Consider the following 19,904-nt stretch of genomic DNA (forward strand, 5'->3'; position numbering starts at 1 on the left):
GGGAAGCTTCTAGCAATGCTTTTCACAAAATCTCCAGTTCCTCCAAATAGACCAAATTGTCATCTAGATTCTGAAAATCTGTAGTTGTAGAATATATTCTTAGAAACTGGTTACCAACCAGTAAATTCTTAGAATCTTAAGCTTCTTCGAACAAGGCTTGAGAATGTGATTATAAATGATTTGTGTCCCAATGGCAGTGAAAATTGGTTCTGTTGCATCCAAAATTCACGAATATGTCTAGTAATACTGAATTGATCATCAAATACTTGGCTGTGTTTGAAGCTGAGGGTTGGAAAACCTATGAAACGACGAATTACTATTAGTTGAAAAACTTGAAAATTAAAAATATTAAAAAGATAAACGTTTAAAAGTTCGAAAAACAAGAAAGCAAAAGTTAGGAGGAAGTATAGAACACACAGACTTGACCTCCAAAAATAACCCAGGAATGCTCACCGCAATAAAGCCAATAGGTTTTATGTATTTAAGGCATATTACATAGGAAGCTAATTTCAGTGTAGAGATGGTAAAATTGAGCCATATCTTACATAAACAAGTAGAACAGTAGTTTACAATAATAAGAGATTTATAGTTTGACGTTCCAAAACTTTGCCTCAGGCAATTCAGAGGACAATTCAACGATTGAGCATTGCCCTGGCACTACAAAACTTGTAACAATTAAAAACTCGAATATAAAGAGAATAAACTATCCGTCTAAACTTCCGAAGCAATTTTGGCTTCGTCAGATCTGTTTGAAGAGTACGATTTTCCATAGCCTTGTGAGCGCTCTCCAATGCCTCCACAGCGCCTGTTCCTTGATGTTGTTCAAGACGCTCCACGTCTGGGATCGCCATGTTCCTCATTTGTACTGGAACATGCACAGGTGGCATTTCTAGCGTTGCTTCCTGCTCATGGGGGCAGATTTGATGTAAACATGGGTTATACTGTGAAGCATTCTTGGAGAATTATAGCAAACCATCCATAGAACACTTAACAGTCAGCAAAAAAAAAAATGTTGTGCCAACCAAAAGATATCAATCAGCAAAGCTCTCAGACTCTCAGCCATGACTTGAACAAAACTATGCAAAATTCCTTGACTTATCTTTAAGATGAAACAAGAACACAAACCTTATTTTTCTGCTTGGTGCAAGTATTCCACGTTTCTCGATGCTCTTATATCGGTCCCTTGCTAGATTACAGCACCCCTGCATGAAATCATATAAAAGCAATTAGTTCGTGCTGAATTCTGGACCAGAATGGAAACTAAAGGAGTCCCTCTCACCTTCAGCTTTCTAAGAGAGCCACTAATCTCTTCTGTTAATAGAACTTGAACAGGAGCTGGTTCAAATCTGTTTGAAATTTGTAATTGTTAATTAGAAAACCAAACCCATCACCAAATAACAAGGCATATAGCATCACATGTACTCCCTCCGTTTCACAATGTAAGTCATTCTAGCATTTCCCACATTCATATTGATGTTAATGAATCTAGACATATAAATCTATCTAGATTCATTAACATCAATATGAATGTGGGAAATGCTAGAATGACTTACATTGTAAAACGGAGGAAGTAGCAACAAATCCTGCTATACTAAAATATACCCTCAGAAATAAGTCACTGTCAATGCTAATTTGAACAGCATAAAGTAATAGGGCGAGAGAAAAAGGACTTGGATGAGCAGATGAATATTTCTATCTTAATTAAGATAAAGAGTTTGTGGCTGACAAGTTCCATGAAAAAGTAGGCACATGCGATGATTTGATTATTGCTTTGCTGAACTGTTTTCTAACATGTGATGTGCTTGTAAGTGGGTGCATAACAGTATAACACCAAAATACTTCTCCGGAAGAGAACTTTACTCACAGTTCATAGCGTTTGTGTCAACTACTTCCTCCGTTTCATATTATAAGACTTTCTAGCATTGCCCCGTCTAGATTCATTAGCATCTATATGAATGTAGGCAAATGCTAGAAAGTCTTCTAATATGAAACGGAGGGAGTACTCAACTGCCTCACTTCCAAAAAGAATACGACTACTACATCACGGTATTCTAAAATTATTGTTCTACTTGAGTGTCCATGAAACATCTTGCCTACTAACTTAAATGTCTCCATGATATACTATGGCATCATTATATGTGAAATATGCAAACTAAACTATTTTGTTAATTTGCAGAATCTTTAAAACAGTGTAGCAATTTTATCCAAGATTAAAGGAATTGCTGTAAGAAAATATGAGTGACTTAGAGTAGGTGATTTTAGAGGTGTACTTGTGTCTGCCCAGACGAGGCGGGGCTGACTTCAGTCTTTCCTGTTTAGCCACAGTTCGCCTTATGTGCCTTTTCTCCTTTTCCTCATCTTCTTTAGCAATTTCATTTATTATATCAGGCAGGCTGCAAAAAGAATAATATAATAATACAAGCTAACTTTGACTGAAATGGCAGATCTTGGGAGATTAGTGAACAAAAATAAAAAGAACTACCTATCTATTTCCTTTGAAAGATTTTCCATCTTCTTTGCTTCAGCTTCTGCTCTTAACCTCTCCTTACGACGAGCTCTTTTGTTCAGTTCTACTCTTGTAACTCTTTTCGTTTTAGTTTTCCTGAAAAAATAATAAATCATACAATCAAAAGTACACTCTAATAGTGTTTGCAAGACAAATTTAAAATTTACTGAGTCAGAACAGTGTGTTTTGTTCATCAAGAACAGCACATGGTAATTCCAGAATTCTTAAGTTATAAGCTGTGACTTTCATGGTTATTTTCACAAATACAGTAAACCTGAATTCTAATATAATTACTTAGCAAGTGCCACATAGCAATTGAGGAATATAAAAACTCTAAACAGGGATAACCCATATTTTGCCCCATTAGCTTATTATCATATAGAAATGGAAAAAGATATATTAAAACATAAAAGCTTTGAAAATATATATTAAGGGCATAGTGACCATGTTATCCCTAAAAGCATGTAAAAGCTTTGGAAATTTAAGCATCACGCATAAGTCTATCGTACAGCATAAGTGCATAACCTATTAAAACTATACTTCCAATAGAACAGTCGAATCTAACCTCTGAACAGCCAAAGCATCAGCAGCCTGGTCTTCATCACCTTCTTCAACAGCTTCATCTCCATCATCCGCATCAAGAAAAAATTTCTGTAGGCAACATGCAGAAAAAAGGTATAAGTAAGATTGTACGCAAAAATGCTACATAGACATCACAAGCACAATCCACTAGTAAGGTGAAGGCCTGAAGGGCCATGCTATTCTAAATGAATATACCACAGAACATACTGGCATTGTATATGGAATCCAACTCCAAAAATACTCAACTCATAATACACAACGAAGTTCACAAAAAGGCAGTTTTCATTGCAAAGTAACTAAAAAGTTGAGAGCGCGTGTAACATTTCCAAGACATGAGAATATAGAAATTTCAACCATCTATTGGCAAAGAGATGCATAAGACTTACATCTTCTTCAGTGATTGCTTCACCAGGAACAATAAGTGGCACAGGTTTGGGCCCTAACTCTTTCGTGTAGATTTTACGCATCTCATCAGCAACAGCTTGAGCAAGAGAATCCTACAATGTCAACAGGATTTTGTTGTTAAATATAAGTGCTAAGATATCCACTAATATAAGGATCATCAGTTCCTAAAACATGGGTAACATTGCCAAATCCGGAACATAAATTACAAAACATACCTGATGTGCTTCGAATGGGGGATTAAATGAACATCCTGGGGCCTCAACTTCAACAGCAGGAATCACAGATGCGGTAGACCTCTGCAACAAAAATGATAAAAAGAAAAAAAAAGAAACTAACAAATTAAAATTGATATACAAAACCCACAAATTCAGCATATTGCAACAGAAGAGATTTGTAAATTTTGAAAAATATGACTGCATAGTTCTAAAAATCGACTTTTTGTAATACAAATAGAGAAAGTGAAAACAGATTAACAGAATGCGGAGCATAGCAACACCTTTTTAGCCTTGTGATCTCCTTTAACATCTTCACCCCAGATGTCAAGGATCTTATCACCTGAATCATCTTCCTGTAAAACAGATGAGTCCACCTTAGCAACCTGGGACTTGAACAAAAGGAAATTCATTTTGTCTCAAATAAAAGCAATTGATACCATGGGAACAATTTTCGCTTCCTGTGTCTCTTTCGATTCCTTCTTCTTTGACTTCTTCTTATCCTTCTTTGTCGTTAAAGAAGACGGGACTGGTTGTACATATGGATTCCGCTTCAATACACTCTCATGATATAGAACCTTCTCTCTCTTCTTCTCAATCTTCCTTTGGACAGGAATATCTATAGCCAGTAAACAAAAGTGCCAACACACCAAGGGATACATTAGCAGGAAACACAGAGGTTACGAGGGAATAGACACAATAAACATTAACTCATTTAGAAACTTTGCGCCTACTTTGAAGCAAGTGAGATAATTCATTGCTGATATGAACCACTTTATAATTAAATATCAAAAGGAGCGGTTAAAAGTAACAGAGCATATCCTCAGGTCCCAAACTGAAGGTTAACTAATCTTCACAGTATCAAAACAATATATATAGATAAATGGTGATAGAACCAGCTTGACGCGACTATATGAAGCGATTTTTCACATTAAGCATTCCAAGAACACAAACTTTAGCGTCGATTCGAAACTACTACCACAACCCGAACCACGAGGTAGAAGACTCGGGAGTCTATCACCCAGCAACATCCACACGCTCGACCCCACGTGCCTTGTGATTTTACCTTTGGGGGCGACATCCGCCGCGGCGGCGTCGGCGGCGGAGGAGGTGGACGCGGCGGAGGCCGGCTTGTCGACGAAGAAGAGGGAGTCGGAGGGCAGGGACGGGATGGCGGCGGCCCCGGCGTGCGCGTCGCGCGTCTGCTTCTCGAAGAAGTCCTCGATGTCGTCGGTGCTGATGTTGGCGCGCCACGCCTTCTTCCCTCTCCGCGACCCCTTCGAGGCCTTCCCCATCTCCTCCGCCGCCGCTGGTGCCCCGCTCACCTCGCGCCGCCGCCGCCGCCGCCTCGCGCTCACGTGGGAGAGAGAGAGAGAGCGGGAAGGGGAAGGCGGAGGCGGAGGGTTTGGGAGGAAGGCTTTGTGGGGAGTTAGGGTTTCTGCGGTTAGGATGGGAACAGGGTCACTGACAAGTGGGCCATTGGGTTGATTCATTAGGAGAGGAGGAATTACAGGTGGTTGACATGTGGGGCCAGGCCATGGAAGAGCGAGGCCTACCTGTCAGTAGCTTCTAGTGAAAGGGCAATACACAAATAATGATCTCAGTTAATCCAAAATTTGCGTGTAGTGGAGTAGTAGATTCCAACAATATAATGGAATTCAGAGCCATATATTCTATCTATTTTCAGATTATGGGGTTGTTTGAAGGAGCTTAAGATTATGATAAACACTTGTTTGTTAGCCAACTTCCGAGAATCTGAAAAAACTAGGTTTCTCAACTTCTGGCTTCAATTTATTTTTCTAGATTCTGTAACTCCAGCTTCTCATAATCTGAACCAAAAGCTGCACCGTTTGGGGGAGCTTTTGATTCTGGGAGAAGCTGCAGCAGCTAGAAACTCCCCCAAACAAACTCTATAAGTCGTTTTGACTTTGGTCAAAGTTAAGCTACTCCAAGTTTATAAAAAGAGTAGTAATATATTTAACATAAGACAAATACATTATAAAAATATATGAGTAAATTGTACATAGGGTCACATTGTTTTACCACTATCGCACTTTGGACCAGAGATAAGCTGACATTTTCAACTTGGACCAAGAAAAATTACCAAATGGTTCACCATGGGCATGTTCTTCTACCTTCAGCTTTCCCTACCATGAGCAGGTTTGCCGAGTAGGTTGAGCAACCACCAGTCCACCGCCGCTGCAGCACTCACGCCGGAGCTCCCCAGCATTGCAAGCTTGAGTGGCATCTCGATATCTCCCCCACCTAGATTTTCACTTGCGGTCAGAAAGAAAGCAGAAAAGAAATTCTCCATTGGCCTTGGCCATTGCAGGGACAGAGGTGAAGCTCGTTTGCATCGACGCTGGCGGAGCTCGAGGTGTAGCATGGTGCCGACCGGTGGAGCTCGAGCTCAAGACAAGGACCAAAGCCATGGGGCACACAGGTGGTGCTAGCTTGGCTGACGGATGTTATTGCGCCAGCGCCGATACCAATAGGACTTGAGGTCGAACGCCGCGTCGGTGCTACGGAGGCTCGATGTCAAGAATGGAGGTTGTGAGGGATGATGCTGAGTGCAGCGGTGGTGCCGGATAGGGTCTTTCACCGGTGATGTTCCTGCAACATGGAGAAGTGGGGAGGGAGAGGAAGCTTGAGGAAACGGAGGTCCAAACTGAAATCGATTGTAAAATTAGGTGGTTCATAGTGGAAAGGTTAGATTGCCTCTAGTCCAAGTAAAAAATATAGACCCAATATGCAAGTTACTCAAAATATATTTTATAGATTTAATGAAATTAATTTGGTGTCGTAAATATTATATTACTGAATTTGTCTACAAAGTTAATTAAATTTAGAGCAATTTGATTTTGACTAAAATCTAAACAACTATAGTCTGAAACGGGGCAGTAAAATTTTAATTTCTTCTCCCTCTCACTATCTATCCCTCTAAATTATTACTCTGTATTTATATTTATTTAAGATGTGCGGTAATTTTCGAGTAGGCAAAATATCGAAGATACTTTTTGTGCCTACTTATTTGAATGTAATAAATGCTTCAAGCCGTCTCACTCTATCTTAAGAAATACTCCCTTCGTACTCGTAAAGAAAGTCGTTTAGGACAATGTTTAAGTCAAACCTTGAAAATATAAAATCATGAATAACTCTCAAGCTGTTGAGTTTGGAAATGTAAAAATTATATGAATAGATTTGTCTTGAAAAATACTTTCATAAAAATATACATATATCACTTTTCAATAAATATTTTTATAGAAACAAGAAGTCAAATTTGAGTTTTGGAGACCGTGTGGCTGTCCAAAACGACTTACTTTACGAGTACGGAGAGAGGGAGTATTAGCCAACATGACAAAAACAACAACAATTTTTTTAGTGCCCAAATTTAGCCACCCTGACCATTCTATTTTTGTTTCCCTACCCATACTCTCTCTTTCCCTTCCTCTCATGTACAAGTCCCGCTAATATGCAAGTTGACATGCAAATCCAATTAACGTAAAAGAGTCTGTTGGAGTGGACCAAAAAAAAAACAATATTTTGGTGAGAACGGCGGAACGAAGATTTGGAGAGCCAAATTTAGCACCTCAATTGAAGATGCTAATTTTTTTCCAACTATATAAATACAGACTATCATTTATATCTTATTTGTAAGTGTATCTCTTGAACATAATCATCAAGAAACTAATGCCAATAATTCTATTGACATTTCTAAATTCCATGCATTAGACATAGGCAGTTAGGCACCAGGACGTGTAGAGTGCCAACGATTTTCAAACCAGAAAGATGTCACATTCATATAGGATAAACAAATAAACTTGCTTTGATATCCTCAGTCCAGAATGTAGAGGGAGCACCTTATAGTCCAAATTTATTTAACTTTCCTGGTTTCATCGTATGTATAAATTGCTCGCGCAAAAATGATGAATATTTAATGCGATCATCCGGCCGCACAGAGCGCACAACCATGGATATGATCCATTGCAGAAACCTAGCTAGATTAACACCGATCGCTCGATAGATTACCAATAAACACCACTCCCAAAACACGACCAACAGTATAATTCTTCACACCAGAAAGCCACTCTGCCACTGGATATATCACGGCGAGACGAACAGTACATCTACTTTATACCAGAAAGCCAACTACGATGTTTTAGTTCTGATGGACACAATTTAATACCAAGAAATCCATACAATACCACTAATCCTAAAATTTGTAAGCTTAAATGTACCCTAAATACCCCCTGTTAATTTCTATCCAGGAGCACTCCTTTCTCAAAGGAGAGGATTCAAACAAATGCATCAGGGCAACAACATTCCTGAATCCCAAGATTAGAATGCCGAGCGCCCTTTTGAATCTGAGGAATTGGAGAAGTGGCTTGACCTTTTCCTTCTAAGGGTCTTCCATGTAAAACTGCCCCCCTGCAAAACACTTGTGGTGGATTCATCTTCGGCATCGTCTTCATTCTCATCCTTGCTATATGAAGAAACCCCAGCCCTTACTTTTTCTGGTGTCCACATTGGAATGCTGGCATCATCTGCAATGTTCACTAGAGATTTATGCCTTTTCCTCCTCTCACTGAAATCGACTTCTTGTACATCAGACGAATAAGCGCTCCGCTTTGCTCTTGGAGCCATCCTTGGAGTCTCTTCAACTACATCATCTGCTTTCATCCACTGATCACCAAAAGAGTCTGAGTAGACAACCTCTTTCCTGCGTCTCTTCGTAGTTAGCAGAACATTCTGGGGTTCATCTGCAGGTATCTTCTCTGTTAAAGTATCATTGGCAAACACCCAGTCTGGAACCTCAATTCCCTCCATGAGCCTCGGTTTGTAGTTTTCTCTTTGCCGCCTTTCTTCATCCATCTTCTCAAACAACCAGAATTCTTCATCATTACGAGCAGCCAAACGATTTATTTCACGCTCACTAGGGATATCAGTTCCCAGTGAGCTTGTTCCTCTCCTCAGGATCTCCTGCAGCAATGCTCGCCTATCCTGAGCTGCAGAAGGAATTGAAAGTGTTAATTCGCAATACACGCACAGAAAATGAAAGTGATATGAAGGCTCTATGAATTCGCATTTTTTTTACAGTGCTTGCAAGTTACTAGGGGTACCTCCACTTCAAATAAATATCCACCGTGATCATTTTAGTACCTCTAGCACCTTCCAAGATCATTTCAGCAGTTAATATTTCTTTAAGTAAAGTACCTCCAGTACCTTTCCAAGCACCATAAAAAATCTACTCCCTCCGTTTCAGGTTATAAGACTTTCTAGCATTGCCCACATTCACATATATGTTAATGAATCTAATGAATTTAGATTCATTAACATATATGTGAATGTGGGCAATGCTAGAAAGTCTTATAATATGAAATAGAGGAAGTATGAATTTTGTTCGAGGATTTAATCTAACCTGTGGAGGTTGTGTTGAACAGCCCAGCCTGCACATTCACATATATGTTAATGAATCTAATGAATCTAGATTCATTAACATATATGTGAATGTGGGCAATGCTAGAAAGTCTTATAATATGAAACAGAGGAAGTATGAATTTTGTTCGAGGATTTAATCTAACCTGTGGAGGTTGTGTTGAACAGCCCAGCCTGGATAACTTTTGCATCAATACCCATCTTCTGTTTTGCACGGTCCAAGATCTCTTCTTCAATTGAGCCAACACTAACAAGAACGAATACACGCACTTCATTCTTTTGTCCAATACGGTGGGCACGGTCTTCAGCCTGCTGATCCATTTGAGGATTCCAGTCACTGTCAAAAATAATAACAGTGTCTGCAGTCTGCAAGTTCAACCCAAGGCCTCCAGCTCGGGTGCTGAGAAGAAACAAGAAATATTCTGAGTCCTTCTTGTTAAAATCTGCCAATAATCTCCCTCGCTCTTCAGTCTTCGTAGATCCATCAAGCCTCATGTACTTGAACTGGTACATTTGCAAATATACTTCTAAGATATCAAGCAGTTTTGTCATCTGAGAGAAAAGCAGAACCCTGTGACCAGCTCTCTGCAATTTTGGAAGTAGCCGGTCAAGCAATTCAAACTTCCCTGATGATCTAACAATTTCCTGCCGTTGATACATGTTATAATGCTCAACGAATAGATAGGGATGATTGCAACATTTTCTAAGTTGCATCGACAGATTTTGCAAAGCCTTTGATTTGAGTCCTGCATATACAAACATGACAATAAGTTTGTTGTTTTCTTAAGCAAGACAGAAAGGTCATAAAAAGAATGAAAGTGAAAAACTAAAAGCAAGGATGAGACTATGAATTAGATATAGCAACAACAGGGGAAAAAACAGATCCATATTTGCAGTGGAGCCAAGTCATTAATTCTGAGCATTATTCCAATCTCTTCGAACCAGTCAAACATTACAAACAATTAACAATATGAAAAGGATTAGTATCCATACCAGATCCTAGACTAACCCTTCCATTGCTAGTGACTTGTTCATAGTATGCTTTTTGCCAAGCAGACATGTCACACTTGAGTATTACTTGTGTTTTCACAGGAAGATATTTTTCCACTTCATCTTTCTTCCTCCTCAGCAAAAATGGACGCAGCACCTGTGCAGAGAACAAAGAGTAACGGAATTATTTAAATAAATATTCACATATATTAATAATTAGCCTAACTCATGTTTTAGCCACACACTTTGCATGCTGCAGGAATTCAACCGAAAAGGTGATATGCAAGAGAAAGTTAAAGCTAACTATTGCAAATTTTAAGTTAAAACTTAAAAATACTGAATGACATGAGTAGGTGGATTGGGGGCAACCATCACTCACTTGATGCAAACGATGTATAATTAGCAGCTGTTCCTCATCATTAAGGCTGACTTCACATGCAAATGGTGCATTAAACCATTCCTCAAAATTCTGTGATGAATTAAAAATATTGGGAAGAATAAAGTTCAGCAAAGACCACAGCTCTTGTAGGCTATTTTGGATTGGAGTGCCAGTCAAAAGTAATCGGCGACGGATTTGATATCTACAAATGAAGTATAGTAAATGTAAGTCAGTGTAAAATGTCAATTCAAAAAAATCAATGTAAAATTATCCTAAAAAATCAAAACTATTCATTTCACTAAGCTTGAAGGAATATGTTAATAATGTCCAATCACTAAAAAGAAGGATGAAGAATAAATGTAAAAGAATTTGCTAACATGAGAGTAGGCAAGTAGCCATGAAGCAAACAAATACTGAGGTGCGAAAGAAAATAGGTGTGCTAAATATCAAATTATATTCACAAAACAAACTAATAATGTATTACATTCACAGAACAAATTTCATTCTTATAATTTTAGTGAATGTTACCAATCCACAATGAATTTGATGTTGTGTTTGGGGCCCACTGTCACCTTCTTTGATGAGAAATAGAAAAGTTCCAAGTGATAATCAGCCAAATATAACTAGTCTCCTGAATGCAAACTGGTGAAGTCACAAGGTTTTTAAAACCACTTTTGGGGAGGAGGTTTGTAAGACCTGGTACTACAAATAATGCTTAATTTTTTTGGGTCGCTAATACTGAAGTCATTTATGGGCCAGTGGGTCAAAAATCATAGGACATAAATTGTGAGTGGTATGTGATCACATGCTGAGTTTTACTAGAGTATATTATGAGCAAAATCTATACCTAGAAACTAGTGTGCGAGCAAGCGCACATTCATGGTTTTTCAAACGATGTCCTTCATCAACTATCAGATAATGCCAGTGAACCTTCTTCAGGAACTTCAGATCTTTCAGTATCAAGTCATAGTGCGTGAGCAAAACATTAAACTGCCGTTGTCCAAAATTCTTTTCCCTTAGAGCCTTCCTATCATCTGGACGACCATCATACAGAATTGTCCCAATGCTGCAAAACACAAAAGTATGATCAGTTTGGGTACTTTGATACAATGTAGAATGGAAATATACACAGATGTTATGATCATCCTCCCAATGAAAAGTACCTAGGAGCCCAAGTTTTGAATTCATTAGACCAATTTGGTAACACGGCCTTTGGTGCTATTATTAAGTGTGGTCCTGTAACCTCCTTCTTCTCCAATAGATAGGCGATCAAAGCTATGGTCTGAATTGTTTTCCCCAAACCCATTTCATCAGCCAGAATACCATTCAAATTATTGTTGAATAAAGAAAGCATCCATTGCAGGCCCTCTAATTGATATGGTCTTAACTCCCCACCTTCAAGAGCTGATGGTTGTTCCGTTACCTATAAATTCAAAGAAAGGGAATAAAAAATGTTTGTTTTTAGTTGCATGAGTCCAAAAGTGCAGAGCGCTACAATTGTACTGTAATGATGCAGGAAAAGGATAAAATAATGTAAAACCAGAACAGCAAAATCGTCAACAAGAGATGGATAACCGATCGTTAACACTGGAAGTACCCCATTTGTAGACCCATGGGCAGTGAAGTATCATACATTTGCAGGTATTGAAATCAAACAGAAACAACTATCATTATATCAGCAAGTTAACGAAGAAAAAGAAAAAAAATACTGAAATATGATAAGTCTTTAATATCAGATTGCCCATGTCACATGAGAATGCAAACAGTGACAATGGCCAGTTGTTCAAAAGTTAATTTCGCAAACTATGTATATGTTGCCAAACTACAGATCTAATGTTAATTTTACACAAGTGCACATCATTTGCCCAAAAGTTTCAAGCAACCTTACAGAATCATATTGCAATCGAACTGACAAGGTAGGCACATGCCAGTGGCATGCAATTTTCAAGAAATGCCATAATGTCACATTGCAGATGAGAGATGAACAAACACAGTAAGTTTTACATGTCTACCAGACTACCACTGATGCCTAGTCAGCTAATGTAACAGTGGGGTTTCTTGGTAATTGCGTAAAAAGATCTGTACTTTTGTGAAATAAAATTTTGAATTTGTAATTTTCTCAGTTTCCCACACTTCGGCAATGTATATGTAGTTTTCCCAAATTTAATCCTTATCCAAATCGTCATTTATTTATTAACACCAGGGATCCGAGGGAAGCATAAACTTTAGTGCACATCAAAAGCACGCACTCAAAGGTCAAAATTATGTCCCGCCTACTTCTGGAATTTTATCGTATGCTCACATCAATACATTGGTCCTCTTCTACTAAGCTGCCACATTAGTTTTTTTTTACTTATACAAATAAGATTGTCCTAAGAACCCAGATGACCCCATCACTTTCTCAGGCTGCACATGCATAAAATTCATATGGTGAAAGATGAACTTCATATACCTTCTCTTCAATAGAGTGGACGGTAGAATCAAGCCTATGGCCAGCATTAAATTTACTATGATCAGCAGAACTATGATGGTCTGCATCAACATCTGATGGGGACTCTTCATCAGGGGATTCAACCTTGAGGCCTGATATTTGAGAACAATCATCAGATTCTGACCCTTTTGGCAGTTCAGATCCATCAGGGCGACTAACATGCTCAGCATCTTTTTGTCTCTGCACAGCTTTCCCTATTCCTTCAAGAAGCTCATTTGTTTTTCCAAGGAGCAGTTTCAGGCGCTCGTTCTTGCTCTCCTCAACCATACGCAAATAAGCTTCTTGGTCACCAGCCTTCAAAACTTGTAATCTACTCTTTTCCATGCGATTTATACGTTGACGTGCACGAACATGCCATGCCTACATTTAGAGGAAAAAAAAAGGTCACAAACATTTGAACAATCCACAAAAGGAATATATCTAGGAACAAGTACATATGCTCTAACAAAGGAAATGCAGTACAATGATAACTCGATAATGTATTGATGAAGTAGCAAACAAGAATCAAGAATTTAAACATCTTTTATAGAGACTTGATCCATACTATCACACAAAAACTCAATCTTTAATTCATTATTTTTGCAGGGTACACAATTAAGTCATCATCCATAAGGTATTGTTCACTTGTTTTCTCACCAAAATGTGTGTGCCATCAAAATTCTCATCTTCCATAATCACCAACAGCATAAAATATTATTCCAAGGCATATCATAAGTTATAGGCGCGAGACCATTACAGATAGGGGCATAGGGCATAAAATATTATTCCAAGGCATAGTAAAACAAAAATAGTTTCTTTTCTCTTATACCTATAGGCACTATTGGCAAACAACACTGTCATAAGGTACTGGTACCAGTGCAACCTAGTCTTTGTAACCAAAAAAAAGGGAATAATTGGTCCAAAATATGGTGAGTTAGTTTCTCCATAGGGAAGGAACCAATTAGGCCAATCTCAAGCTATCTGTTAATCTCTAATGAAAATTATATTGACCGTACCAGAACTCCATCATTGCGCTGTTTTTTTCGTTTGTAAGAAGCCGGTACTTGTAGCTGATACTCCCTAGCAGCATTAAGAATTTCTGAAAAAAATTTCCTCTTCCTGATCTCTGCCTGGTTCTTTTCCTCCTCTTCAAGTCTTGAGATCCTCTGTTGTTCCCAAATACCAAAAAGGGAGTCCTTATTAATTCAAGTGTATATAAATTAACCAAACATATAATAATCAAAAGATACATGATACAAAACCTCTGAGAATCTCTTTTTGCGGTTGATATCATCAGCATCCATTGAAAAACTATCTCCAATTCCATACATGGTAAAAGGATACCGTATACGCATCATCCCCCAGTCAAACAATTGCCTATCAGGGTGTGCACATTTTTTGTGTAGCCAGTATTCTGCACTGATATCAGTCCTTACTTTCTTCTGCAAGTCTAATAACTGCACAAGTATATGAATAATCAGCGAGCTTGATAGGATAACTCACTTCTAATATCGTACTTCTTGATATAGACCTATGGAATTCATACACTTGTTGAGCTTTGCACTAGATAGTTTCAATTTTCAAATAGCCAAACTGTCCAACAAAATAGAATTAACACCTCACTAAAGGATAGTGCACAGATCATATGATGATACTACTATTGTACTAGTACTCCCTGCCTAAAGACGTCCTCCATACCAACTACTCAACTGATTAATTGTTTCAATGCCTTGATCAAAACGGAGTTGGATCTAGCTAGGTGCATAGCAGTTTTTGTGGAAAAGCACAATACTTAATTACTTATGCAAATCATTGTACAGTTGAGAAATTACAGAGATCCTTTGTGGTTTTTTTATAGAAGTACTGAGGCATATTAAATAAAAAAAATCAGTAAGGCGTGAGTTATTTACATGTACATTCAAGACCCAAATTTAGGAACAAATTCTATCCGTTCAGAAATATGATATTTTAGAAAGCATGCAGTCAAACATCTTTACTAGTTACTACTGAGGGAGTGGGGAGGAGGAATGTGGTTTAGAACACACCATCACAATCACCAATTCGAACATTTTTAGTAGTGAAGCTTATTTATCTATTGAGTAGAGGGCCTATTAGATAATTTGCAAAATCACCATTGCGGTTGATGTAGCTTCACACCTCCATCCCTGAATTCCTCAACCGGCCACATATATATTTGAACTCCTGATTCGCAAGCGCGTTCAGTGTGAATGGTTCTCACGCTTTCCATTTTAGCGTTCTCCCAGTGAGTGATATCCGTTTTCTGTTCCGCATAAAACAATCTGTTTACGCGAACGTATGTGTGGTCATTCCACTGACAGAGCGCTGGGCTTTAGAGGTAGAGGGCTACATGAGCTTTCTTCTTTTTAGGTTTTATCAATTTTGGTTCAAAAAGAAATCTTTGAGTAGATAAAATTTTCAAGAAAAGGAAGTTTTTCCAATGGATCATTGGATTTTTTTCTCTCTATTGACAGTTTTACCATATTAAAGTTTGTATCCATAATAACTATGGGAAGTTTTCTCTCAGAATAAAAATCTGTAGAGTGATTTTTCTAATGGAAAGATTTAAACCCATATAGGAAGTTATCAAAACTTCCTAGATGGCTCGTACCTAATGCTACGCATGTTACGCGTGATAACGTGAGCGCAAATTGCGTGCCACACACTCCCTCGCCCATTAGGCGCCCCCGACGTTTACATAGTAATCATCGCCACATCAATAGTTTCCTTGGTTTCTGTTCTAGGAGCTAAAACAACTGCCTAGGATAGTACAGTTATGGTTTTCTTCACACATGCATCAAGATTTGGTAGGCAAACTGCTAGTTAAAGACAATAAGTTTTTTGGTACAGTCAAAAGAAAAGACGAACAGTTTTTCCCTGGACAAGACTACTGCAGTACATTATTGGGTAGTAACGTCTGAAATCTGCCCGTCCATAAAATGTACTAGAAGTCTAAAATGCAATAGATTATGCATGTTTGCACAAATGTCGCTTTCCAAACAAAGTTAATTTGTATACTTCACACCACTAGGGACATCACTGTACACAAAAGGCACCATCTAAGAAAAGCAGTAACAGCAGAAAACATCAACGCCTCCAAAGTAACATTTGCTTCTAATATCACATTTACCTTAAGCCCGTACAATTCAAGCAAACACTTCATTTGCAAATCTTCACCCCTAGTAGATGGTAATCCTGGCACATAAACAGAAATGAGTTTGGTGGTGGTACATAACTAATACAGTAGTCAACAACAAAGCAGGTTTTAGAGAGGCTGAATATTAAAAATATCTTATGCATGATAATATTAGTAGGCAGCATCCTATTGGTGGAATATATGCTAAGAATAGTTTCAGAAAAAACTAAACTGTTGACAATAAAACACGTATAGACTTTAAAAAGTCAAACACAACAACATCAGCTTTTGCACCGTTTCAGAAGGCCAGTTATAATTCAACTTTTTCACAGTGCAAGCTTACAGGCCCAAAAGCAAAAGGTTTGCAGTTTACACCAAGGCCAGGCCTGGGAACTTCGTAAGACCAAAACGTAGTAGGCCGGGAAAACACATCCCAACCCATCCAGTTTTGTAAGAACAGGAAAATCAAAGCAGGATAATCACAAACACCAAAGAGGAGTCTTGCCGTTAAAGTAATTTAACTTAGAATAAATCAGAAAGTAAAAATAGGTGATGTATGAGCAGACCTTCAAGTTCAGTCAGCCTATGCTGAATGGAAGTGTTGAAGCGGTCTTCTTTTAAAGCAGTCAACTCTGAGTATGACATATACGGTCCTTGATTCTTCAATACAGCATCTTCAAGCTCTTGAATCAAGGTGACTCCCTATAAGGCAATCGATTTATTCTCAGTTAAAACGCAAATGAGAAGGCCATTCAAAAGCCTACTCATAAGCACTATGCCTCAGCCATAACCCAAAAAGGAGAACAAGAGGTAATGACACACCCAATCATCGCAGTGACAATATGGTGCTTTGAAACTACAACCCTAACAACAAAATCAACAGCACGCAACTCAACAAGGCCCAAATAGTATGAATCTAACTTTTGGACCAGAATTTTGTTTCAATCACATAAAAACAATATGAGGTAATGTACGTAAGTAAATACATCTACTGAGGGCAAATCCTTGTATAGACCCAGTATTAACCAAGTTCTCTGGAACTTATATCCCGTTTAGGCTATGTTCGGTTAATCCCCAAGAGGGAGGGATTGGAGGGGATTTATTCCACACCTATTGTGGTGTGCAATTATTCCCCCTCAAACCCCTCCAATCCCCTTCAACCCCCTCCAAACCGAACAAGGCCTTAAAGACAATAAGGCTTTTACTAATATAATCCTAGACGCTAGTACACACTTCACAAACATGGTGGCATACCAACTGTAAAAAAAAATGATTAATGACATCTAAAATATTACACACCACAAACATATATGCATTTGTAAAAAATAAAAAAAAATGATGTTTCCACATCATCAGAAATCCCTAAAACACTAAACATCTCTTTTTTTTTTTTGGTGGAACAAGCATCCGATCCACAAAGCAGTTCTAGCTCCAGATTAATCAGGTAAGTATGCCTTGCAATGCCTCCACCCGATGAAACCCAAAACCATACTAGGTATAGACATTCATCAAAAAATGTCACCGGAGGAGCGTTCTACAAGTGCAGCCCACATTCCCCAACTGTAAACCACTCTAGAATCCAGCAGCACGGGAAACCCTAACTACATCTCGCCAATTCTACTGAACATGCTAGCTAATCCAACAGCTAGCACTAATCGAGCAACTCGAAGCACACCCAACCGAAAGGGGAACGCACAGCAAAATTGATGAAGCACAGGGGCGCGCACGCACCTCATCCGCACCGGGAGAAGCATCCGCGCGGTCCTCCTCCCCCTCCCCGCTCTCGCCGCATCCATCCCCGACAGCCGCCGCCGCCGCCGCCACCTCCTCTTCACCCCCCTCCTCCCCTTCCCCCTCCCACGCGTCGCCGCCGTGGTAGATGGACGAGACGGCGTGCAGGACGGCGGGCGGCAGCGGGAGGTTGCGGGAGAGCAGGTTGAGCGCGCCGATGAGCGTCCTGGCCTGCTCCGACGCCCCGCCGCCGCCGCCGCCGACGACGACCTCGTCACCGCCCACGGAGGCGGGCGGGGCCACCACCGCCGCCGCCGCCGCCTCCACCGAGGCAGCCATCGCCTCCCTAGGGTTTCGCTCCGCCTCCACGGCCGCGAGGCGAGGCGAGGCGGCGAGGGTTCAAATCGGGGCGCGGCAAACGGTCGATGGTTTCCTTCCTCCGCTCGCTTTTGAGGGGGGAAGACTCGTTTTCCCGCTGCTTCGTCGGCTTCGATCGATCGACCGGGGCGAGGGAAGGTGAGGCAGGCGCCGCGCCTGTGTGGCTTGGCTTGGGCTTTCGGTGGGGAAATTTTAGGGTTTTTTTATTTTTGTTTTTTTTACGGCGTTCGGGTTGGGGATATTTGTAGTGGGTCGGGTCGGTGGACCTGTCGGATCCGATTTGTCTTAACCCAAGGCCCAGCCCATAACGATATGTTTACAGTACTCCCTCGGACTTCAAAATAACCAAACAATTTTGCTATATCTCACTCGAAAGATTTTTTCTTATCTCACACTCGATTTTCTCACTCAAATTTACAGTGCATTTTCTTGTAAGTTACAGTGTAATTTATGAAACTTACACTGTAACTTTTGTAAGTTACAATGTAATTTTTGAATCTTTGCATGTAAATTTTAAATTTTGTATTGGATTTGGTCTTTTTCTTGAGGATATGGTAATTTAGTGTCCATTATGGTGTTTCTTAATTGCTTTTTGCTTTTTATTATATCTATCGAATTTTAATGCAAAGATTAAAAATATGTGTGATACGATCATAAAAATCTTTCGAAATATGTATAGGTACTCCCCCAAATAAATCTGGATAGGCTATCGATAGTATCTCTGTTCAATATTTTATTATTACAATTTTTGTTATATATTTATCAACAATTTTTTTCCTAAAAATTTGACGGATGTAATTACAGTATAATTATAATATAATTATATCGAGACTTGCATGCAATTACACTGTAACTTGCATGTAATTTGTACGTAACTTTCACATGTTGAATTGTTAGATTTGTTTCAAGATTTGTGCAAGTGAGGAAGGAAAAAAATCACAGTGTGCATACATGTGAGAGGATTCATTCCCACGATCTCCGTTTCACTGAAATATCATGTTACGTAGAGATTTTAAAAAGCTACATACAAGTTACATTATAGTTACACGTAAGCTATAATATAATTACATCACAATTATACTATAGTTATATTTGTTAAATTTTTGAAAAAAAAAATTGTTGATAAATGTATAAGTGATCCCTTTTATTATTATCTAGATTTATTGTACTATAATATATCAAGACTCGTCTTTGTTTATTTTAGAATGGAAGAAGTAATAATTTTGCAAGTATTTTTGTCCTAACCATATAGATATAGGCATTCAGTGAAGTATCTCTATTAGCAAATAAACAATATATTTTTCCTCCTGTTCAAGGAAAATAATAATAATAATTTAGGTCCTGCTCAAATGCTCAAAAGAGCTCATAGGTCATTCCCAGCGAGAAATGATGATTGATTCTAAGTTCATAATAATTATTCAAGGGAAAACGCGAATGAACTGAACGTTACAAAGTTAAAAGGTTTTCCAAAATATGCCGAAGAAGAAAAGTTATTGGAGATCATGCCATTTAGCTTAGAAAGTGTGCCATGGATACTCCATAATCTATAAGTTATAAATAACGAGAATGATGTCTTATATGTAAATTTATATATAAATAGATGAGAACACTAAATCAAATAGTTTGTACGTTTGTATAATGGTTTACCCTCAAAATTGGGC

The 19,904-nt window shown here is 38.8% G+C and overlaps 2 protein-coding genes across 2 annotated transcripts; both read right to left on the bottom strand.

The window, feature by feature from the left end:
• Positions 1 to 515: 515 nt before the first annotated feature.
• LOC4337783 (ribosome biogenesis protein NOP53) lies at positions 516 to 5,168 on the bottom strand. Its single transcript, XM_015781979.3, has 11 exons — positions 4,772 to 5,168; positions 4,146 to 4,324; positions 3,990 to 4,061; positions 3,709 to 3,789; positions 3,475 to 3,585; positions 3,072 to 3,157; positions 2,483 to 2,602; positions 2,271 to 2,393; positions 1,280 to 1,346; positions 1,126 to 1,202; positions 516 to 902 (listed from the first exon to the last, which is right to left on the bottom strand). Exons 1-11 carry the CDS (start codon positions 4,998 to 5,000, stop codon positions 890 to 892), a joined length of 1,158 nt encoding a protein of 385 aa, XP_015637465.1. The 5' UTR covers positions 5,001 to 5,168; the 3' UTR covers positions 516 to 889.
• A 2,536-nt stretch (positions 5,169 to 7,704) lies between these two features.
• LOC4337784 (probable ATP-dependent DNA helicase CHR719) lies at positions 7,705 to 18,415 on the bottom strand. Its single transcript, XM_015784614.3, has 12 exons — positions 17,866 to 18,415; positions 16,701 to 16,836; positions 16,129 to 16,193; positions 14,243 to 14,437; positions 13,997 to 14,146; positions 12,963 to 13,361; positions 11,674 to 11,933; positions 11,358 to 11,576; positions 10,511 to 10,712; positions 10,135 to 10,288; positions 9,288 to 9,887; positions 7,705 to 8,711 (listed from the first exon to the last, which is right to left on the bottom strand). Exons 1-12 carry the CDS (start codon positions 18,202 to 18,204, stop codon positions 8,044 to 8,046), a joined length of 3,387 nt encoding a protein of 1,128 aa, XP_015640100.1. The 5' UTR covers positions 18,205 to 18,415; the 3' UTR covers positions 7,705 to 8,043.
• Between the last annotated feature and the right edge of the window lie 1,489 nt (positions 18,416 to 19,904).

This window comes from Oryza sativa, chromosome 5 (genome assembly GCF_034140825.1).
Source record: "Oryza sativa Japonica Group chromosome 5, ASM3414082v1".
Classification (NCBI taxonomy): Eukaryota; Viridiplantae; Streptophyta; class Magnoliopsida; order Poales; family Poaceae; genus Oryza; species Oryza sativa.

What these genes read in the sequence shown, in the direction of transcription:
- LOC4337783 (XM_015781979.3), bottom strand. Translation starts at nt 5,000, where the DNA reads ATGGGGAAGGCCTCGAAGGGGTCGCGGAGAGGGAAGAAGGCGTGGCGC. An exon ending in AAGCGAAAATTGTTCCCATG is followed by an intron (nt 4,062 to 4,145) that starts GTATCAATTGCT and finishes TCTGTTTTACAG; the next exon opens with GAAGATGATTCAGGTGATAA. An exon ending in GATGCTTTGGCTGTTCAGAG is followed by an intron (nt 2,603 to 3,071) that starts GTTAGATTCGAC and finishes TTATTTTTTCAG; the next exon opens with GAAAACTAAAACGAAAAGAG.
- LOC4337784 (XM_015784614.3), bottom strand. Translation starts at nt 18,204, where the DNA reads ATGGCTGCCTCGGTGGAGGCGGCGGCGGCGGCGGTGGTGGCCCCGCCC. An exon ending in TCCACTCTATTGAAGAGAAG is followed by an intron (nt 11,934 to 12,962) that starts GTATATGAAGTT and finishes TTGAATTTATAG; the next exon opens with GTAACGGAACAACCATCAGC. An exon ending in TTATACATCGTTTGCATCAA is followed by an intron (nt 10,289 to 10,510) that starts GTGAGTGATGGT and finishes TTCTCTGCACAG; the next exon opens with GTGCTGCGTCCATTTTTGCT.